Raw genomic sequence first — 7,855 nt, forward strand, 5'->3', positions numbered from 1 at the left:
TTTGAGAAGTGAGAGGTAAAGGCTATCCACTTACGAGAAAGACGATTTTAGGGTTTAGTTGTGGGGAAAACAGCGTCGTTTGGCGTATTTATAAAATATTTGATTATTTTCATTTTTCAATGTGTTTTTTTAAATGATAATTAAAATTTATATATATTTGTAATACATTTAATATATTATAGTCTAATATATTGGACTATATAATACATATATATATATATATATATATTTGTGATACATTTAATATACTATAGTCTAATAGTATTAATATTAGCCTATTACTATTAGTATAGTTATATTAATATATTAGTATTAGTTATAGTGATTTAATATAACTATATTAGTATAACTATAACTATAGTCTATATTAAACTATTAGTATTAGTTAAATAGTTATAGGCTTATATATTACTTATTAGTATAGCTATATAATATATTAGACTAGTCTAATAGTATTAATATTAGCCTATTAGTATAGTTATATTAATATATTAGTATTAGTTATAGTGATTTAGTATAACTATATTCGTATAAGTATGACTATAGTCTATATTAAACTATTAGTATTAGTTAAATAGTTATAGACTTATATATTAGTATAGTAATATAAGTATTAGTTATAGTGATTTAATATAACTATATTAGTATAACTATAACTATAGTCTATATTAAACTATTAGTATTAGTTAAATAGTTATAGGCTTATATATTACTTATTAGTATAGCTATATAATATATTAGACTAGTCTAATAGTATTAATATTAGCCTATTAGTATAGTTATATTAATATATTAGTATTAGTTATAGTGATTTAGTATAACTATATTCGTATAAGTATGACTATAGTCTATATTAAACTATTAGTATTAGTTAAATAGTTATAGACTTATATATTAGTATAACTATATTATATATAATATATTAGACTAGTCTAATAATATTAATATTAGCCTACTAGTATAGTTATATTAATATATCAATATTAGTTATAGTGATTTAGTATAACTATATTGGTATAAGTATAATATATTAGTATTAGTTATAGCTATATAATACATTAGACTATATAATAGTATTAATATTAGACTATTAGTATAGCCATATATTAGTATTAGTTATAGTGATTTATTATATAGTCTATATTAGTATAACTATACTATTATAATATTAGTTATTTAGTATAACTATATTAGTATAAGTATAACTATAGTTTATATTAAACTATTAGTATTAGTATATATATTAGTATTAGTTGTAGCTATATAATATATTAGACTATATAATAGTATTAATATTGGACTATTAGTATAGCTATATATTAGTATTAGTTATAGTGATTTAATATAACTATATTAGTATAAGTATAACTATAGTCTATATTAGACTATTAGTATTAGTTATATATTAGTATAGCTGTATAATATATTAGACTATATAATAGTATTAATATTAGACTATTAGTATGGCTATATATTAGTATTAGTTATAGTGATTTAATATAACTATATTAGATTAAATATATATTAGTATTAGTTATAGCTATATAATGTATTAGACTATATAATAGTATTAATATTAGACTATTTGTATAGCCATATATTAGTATTAGTTATATATTAGTATTAGTTATAGTGATTTAGTATAACTATATTAGTATAAGTATAACTATAGTCTATATTAGATTATTAGTATTAGTTAGACTATATAATAGTATTAATATTATACTGTTACTATAGCTATATATTAGTATAGCTATATAATATAAGTATAACTATAGTCTATATTAGACTATAAGTATAACTATAGCTATAGTGACTTTGTTAATTGTTATATTAGTATTTGTTAATTGCTATAGTGAGTTTAATTTATTATAACTATATTATTGATAGTATTATAGTGATAGTATTAATATAGTAATTTAGTATTAGTAATTAGTATTAACTAATTACTATATCATTATTTTATATGTGATTATTTAGTATAGTGATTATTTAGCTATATATAATATATCAGTATAATTAGTTATATATTAGTATAGCTATAAATAAAATGTTATTAATAATTTAAATATATATTTTATGCTTTAAGCATATGATAAATTAAATTTTCATATTTAAGATTTATATTTTATGTTATAATTTATAAATTATAATATGAAATTATTTCATATATAATTATATATTATATATAAAATTATATATAAAAAATATTTTGTTTAATATTTTGTATAAAACTTATCTATATATAAAATTTTTATTTTTTTATTTTTTTTTCCAACCGGTCCGGTCTGGTCTTGGAAATCATGGAACGGGAACCGGCCGGTTTTACGGTTGCAAGAATCGGTCCCGGACCAGACCGGTTCAAAACCGGTCCAACCGGTCCAGTCCTGTCCGGTTTTCCGGTTCAAATTTACACCCCTACTGGTGGCTATGCATCTCCCAATATTGAGGAATAATCTCACATTACCTGTGGACAAGGTCTTTGACATTTTTATAAGGAATAACAATCATTTCTGGTAGAACCAATTTTATGAGAAGAGTTAGGACCATAAATTTCTTCATAGTATCAGAGATTATCACAGGACGAATAAGGACTCACACTACTTACCCTGTGACAAGGACCAGAAAAAAATATTGACTTGCACGTGAAAGAGGGTGTTGAGGAATAATCTCACATTACTTGTGGACAAGATCTTGAATATGCTTATAAGGAATAACAATCTTCTCTGATAGAATTAATTTTATGATATGAGTTAAGCCCACGAATTTCTTTCATCTCAAGCATTGCTAAAGTAGCTCTAACGCTTGCCCGGGTTGCACATGCCCCCTTCAAGCAACCTTTTCCCACATAGTGGAGAGTCAGACAAAAGAGCAATGTCACAAAAATTATTCCAGCACTGAGGCAGCCAACTAATGCGACAAGCATGTATCATGTGATTGTTAAGTTGAAGATTTGACAAATAACATTACACAAGTAAATAGTGACAAATGTCCACCTTAACATTCTGGGCAATTGCCCCATTCAATTGCCTACTTTCAAGGGCTTGAGATTGTGATTTATGCAAAAAGTGGGCATTTATTGGCTCTCTTCTATATTTTCAAGATTGAAACCACTCTTCTTGGAGTTTTGTACGCCAAGTTTCGTCTGTAAATTCACGTAAAAGGGAACACAAATGTACATGGCAAGAGAATGTAGTTGGACTGCAAGCTTGATCATATTAACCCACCCATTAAGCAGACACTTGCACTTTAATCAGAACATGTATGAAATAGCACCATATCTACCACTTTACATTCATATTGAGAAGTATACAATGCCACGAGAACTTTTCTCTTGTTTATCTCTTCAGTACGGACTCTCATCTTTCTACTTTTAACAGTAGTAATAAAGCAGGATGTAGAAAGACTCGCAGTTTACTAATATATACCCTATATGATCTGATGGACATGGTAACAGGGGAGAAGTGAACTGTACAGGAAGCCCGTGGCAATTTTGAAAGGAGAAGGGTATCTGCATCTGTTAATATTACTCCCAACCCATCAACATCTTCCAAACCCCTTCCTCAATCTTGTTCCGAGGAACAGGCAAGACATCCCCTTCATCAAGCAAGACTCTGTAAACTTCATATTCCCGATCTCCAATCATGTGCCTCCCAACTTCAGCCTGGAAAAATAATCAAGTCATATTTATTTCCACCATTAAGAAGGAAAAAAAACTTCAAACAAGTTTCCAGGAATACAAATAGTGGAGAATATATCATACTGCCTTAAGATCATAGTCACCTTTGTCACATGAAAGAGATGACTGGACAAGGGGAAGCATTTTTTTAGTAAAAACCATAAGCACCCATGATTTCATAAATTGTGACCAGAGAGCAAGTCTCTAAACTCAGAATTAGGAATTTCGGTTAGATAATGAAGATCGGATTCCAGGTTATTGTTCAGGGAGGATTTTTTGTAGTTTTATACGTATAACTGGAAGATGAAGTCAAAAATTGAAATAAGTCGTTATAATTCAAGATCAAATCAGCTGTGTGTGATTATTGGAATAATTGTTGGAGACTCAACTGGCGGAAATACAAGCATGATAACTTGTATGCTGTTCTATCCGCTAACAGTGTTAAGACATCCCTAATGCCTTCTGGGGAGAACTAACATATGCAAGCAAAGATGCAACTTTATAGTAAGCAGAGGAGGAATTACCGAAAAGATGCAAGTATTTAGCATCTTGAGAGCAAGGGTGATGTCATAGAAAACAAGAGGGCGACCCTTGCCAGATATTTCTACAGGGTTTGCAACTAGCAGCTCCACATCAGGACCCCGGCTGACAACGGCTACTTTAAGAGGACGAAGGAGTTCCATCCTAAGACGAGAAGACAATGCATTCTTCTTGCTAGGGTCAACTATCTTCTTCCCATCCGCTTGCATGATGAATAAGTCAATCTCACAATTTCTTCTCTGTCTTATAGAGAAGCGTCCATAAGAAATCTGCATACAGAATAAGATAGTCTATTATTACTAGCACATAACTTGATACTGTGGTATAGTCCATGACTGCTACCTTTTTTGTAGCATCCAAGTAGATGCCAACCAAATCAACCAAATATAGAAAAGAAAAATAATAAAACTCCATCAGCTATTATGGGGCTTCATATAGTGAAACATGCAAATCACTCCAATTAAACAGAAAGAAAGAGTTAAAATTGATGTACATATAATCGTAAATGTTTCGAGTAACATCAATGACATATGCAATCTTCTCTCTTCTTTTTTTTGATAGGTAAATAACATATGCAATCTTTGTCGAAAGGGAATGAGATATTAGCCAAGGATGTGTGGACTGCATGACAAGGTTGCACCAACATACTGTTAATTTACCTGAATATTGTAATCCTTCAGAGTTCTCATTATGTCATAAAGAAGACCTTTGTGATCTTGGCAAACGATTTGAACGAGAGTGTGAGCAGGACTCAGTGAGTTGTCCATTGTGACAGAAACACTGTGGGAGGTTAGAATTCCAGTAGGGAGTTTGGTGGGAACTTCCAAGTCAAACATATCTTCTGTGATTGCAGATGGAAGAAATGAAGATGTCTGTGAACATGCAGTAATTCCAGGGCCGACGATTTCAATATCACAACTTATAATGACATCCCCAAGAACATCATTTAAGCAGACACGAGTTTCATCCTGCCTCTTCTTCGTATGTAGAAGCTCCCTAATAAAGAACAAACAGTACAGTCACTTTTGGAACAATAACAAAATTAACATTCACAACATCAAGACAAATCTTTTTATACGTGTTCCAAAGTAGACTTGTAATATTCCTCCCACATATCCACGTATCTTACAATGCATGCCATAGCACACTGGTCCAAAAAGTAGCACTAAAATTATGACTTTGGGAGACAATTTCTTTTTTTTTTTTTTCTTTTTTTTTTTTTTTTTTTTTTTTTTTGTGATTGATCAAGTTCTGCACTCTCTTCCTCCTCTTTCCACCAGAAAGGAGATACAGCGGATAATTAAATAAAATTAACAATAGGAGGTATGCAGAACACCACATATCATTCTTTTATTTATTTTTTTCTATTCTAACCTGATTTAAATATCAACTCCACATTTCCAACAATTCAATTTTGATATCGTACTAGTGGAGCTATTTAAATGACTCAAATGTTTAAATATTTAGGATAAAATATAATTTGAAATTTAAATGCTACCCAACTATGTGGACTGCATAAGTTTCTTTTTCATGTTATTTCTAAATGAGATGGTATCAAGTTTGTACCAAAATATTAGCCCAATTTCAAATGAGACATGAAATCAATTTTTAGTATCCAATAACTATCACTTACTGCAACAATAAACTTGCAATAGATTAAATAGAAGAAATGCTAGAAAAGAAAAGACAAGATGTGAGTTTCTGAGGAGATTGTACAAGAACACAGAACCTTGTATCTGTGATGAAAAACAGGTCCATCACTTTTCCATCTGGGGTGGTGGACACCTTCACTTTCTTTATAATTAGCTCGAGCTCGCATAGAACCCCCGTAACATCTGCCAAAAAAACATTAATATCCATACTAGTCACACAATGACAAGGATACGTTTTTCAATTCCAAGACATAAAATTATAAATTTCAAACTTGGAATCTCAAGACAAATATCCAGTGTAAGAGTGAAAATTCTCTTTTCTTTCCCCAAGACTCTTAACAATTTATATTCTACTCATGGAAGGATGCAAACCAACCATAGAAACCAAATGATGAGACTTATACAAACGATTGAAAAGAAAAAAAGTAAACGTTGAATACAATGACCAAGAATTAGCAATTGACGCGGGAAGGAACTATTGAATTCCCGGAATGTCACAGAAACATTAATATTTATACATTTCTCATTCCATGAATTTCAAATAAGTCGTATCTTGCTCCTTCAGAAAAAGTATTGTACCAGATTATTATGAAATCCGTACCAGCTAGTCAAAACAGGACAAACATGAAGAGGGTAAATAAAGTATTGAATGAATTCTTCGAAGGAGATTTGAAAAAAGAAAATACCATGTAAAAGCCCTCTTCGATCATAACAACAGAACTTCAAGAGGAACACATCGGGAGGTTTCGGCGGCTGCGATTCGGAGCAGTAGTAGGAAATCCCAGAAGCTGAAGAAAAAGAAGGGCAGGCCGCCACAAGCCTCTTCTTCAACAAACTCCACCTCGTCGTCGAGTTTCCTACTACCCAGAACACTAAGTAGCACCACTTCCCGTCCGTGGATACATCTTCATCCGGACAATGAACGAACAAATTGATTAAGATTTCGACAAACCATTATTTCACAAGATTAGAGAAAAATCTCAGACACCCACTACTTGTTTCACCAAAAAAAAAAAAAAAAAAAAAAAAGTCCCTCAAATACTCATTACTTGTTAAAGAAAACTAGAATTTCTTGCCCAAGAATATGCAAAATCTTAAGCTAATTTTCGCAGTTACCTCCTCTGACAATGCTCAAACCAAAGAAGAGAATGATACGGCACAAGTCGCAACCCAGTCCAGTCTTGTCAGGGCAATTCACTGTAATCACCCTTGGCTCCCCTTCTCTCCCTACAGGGCCGATTACGACTACGTCGTCGTGCAGTATACCCATATTATGGTCTTCTTGATTTTCAATGTTTAAATAGCGCTGAGCTCTTCTTTATTTCCACTTTATTTTTGTTGTGGGACTGATATTCTTTGTTTTCCAAGTAGCTCTCAGAAGAGAGAAACCTTGAAACAGCAGGGTTGAGATGTAGAAATATCAGAGAAGCATAGAGCCTGAGAGACAAGTCTTCTCTCACTTCTCGTTGTTGCTTTCCCTTCACTGGATCTTGTTGTTTGCTTGTCCAATTCTCTCCCACCCTCTCTCTCTCTCTCTCTCTCTCCACTTTTCCGTAGGAGGATTGTATGGACCATGGATGGTTAAGGGTTGCTAGATTTATCGGATGCGAGATATTCGTGCGATAAAGAGGGCATGAGAAACTTAAAGGTTCCAACTTCCGACAGTAAGTGAGATAATAGTTAGAAGGGTTGTATTCATAAAGGAAAATGATCTTCACATAATATTTTATACAACAGATTATATAATAATATATTAAATAAGAAGTATTTTTATAAAATATTTTATAAAAGTAACATAATTTTATAAAAATATCCTTCTTTTATAATATTATTGTACAATATGTTGTATAATTTGTTATGTGTATATCATTATTCTTGTATAAAATATTATTATAATATTATTTTTTAATATTATTATTATTATTATGAAAACAATAGTAGAGAAGCTTGGCAGGGAGGAGTTGGAAGAGATGGTAGCGATGTT

The 7,855-nt window shown here is 30.9% G+C and overlaps 1 protein-coding gene across 1 annotated transcript; it reads right to left on the reverse strand.

Moving 5' to 3' along the window:
- Positions 1-3,255: 3,255 nt before the first annotated feature.
- Positions 3,256-7,432, reverse strand: LOC121265628 (ACT domain-containing protein ACR10). The gene is made up of 6 exons (XM_041169319.1): positions 6,988-7,432; positions 6,558-6,776; positions 5,949-6,054; positions 4,879-5,215; positions 4,204-4,488; positions 3,256-3,664 (listed from the first exon to the last, which is right to left on the reverse strand). The coding sequence occupies exons 1-6, from the start codon at positions 7,139-7,141 to the stop codon at positions 3,527-3,529; spliced, it is 1,239 nt and encodes a 412-aa protein (XP_041025253.1). The 5' UTR covers positions 7,142-7,432; the 3' UTR covers positions 3,256-3,526.
- Positions 7,433-7,855: the final 423 nt, after the last annotated feature.

Source organism: Juglans microcarpa x Juglans regia, chromosome 5D (assembly GCF_004785595.1).
Source record: "Juglans microcarpa x Juglans regia isolate MS1-56 chromosome 5D, Jm3101_v1.0, whole genome shotgun sequence".
NCBI classification, from domain to species: Eukaryota; Viridiplantae; Streptophyta; class Magnoliopsida; order Fagales; family Juglandaceae; genus Juglans; species Juglans microcarpa x Juglans regia.

Coding starts and splice junctions, on each gene's coding strand:
- LOC121265628 (XM_041169319.1), bottom strand. CDS start 7,141: ATGGGTATACTGCACGACGACGTAGTCGTAATCGGCCCTGTAGGGAGA. Junction 6,777..6,987: donor TTTGAGCATTGTCAGAGGAG/GTAACTGCGAAA, acceptor GTCCGGATGAAG/ATGTATCCACGGACGGGAAG. Junction 3,665..4,203: donor TAAATACTTGCATCTTTTCG/GTAATTCCTCCT, acceptor TTATTTTTCCAG/GCTGAAGTTGGGAGGCACAT.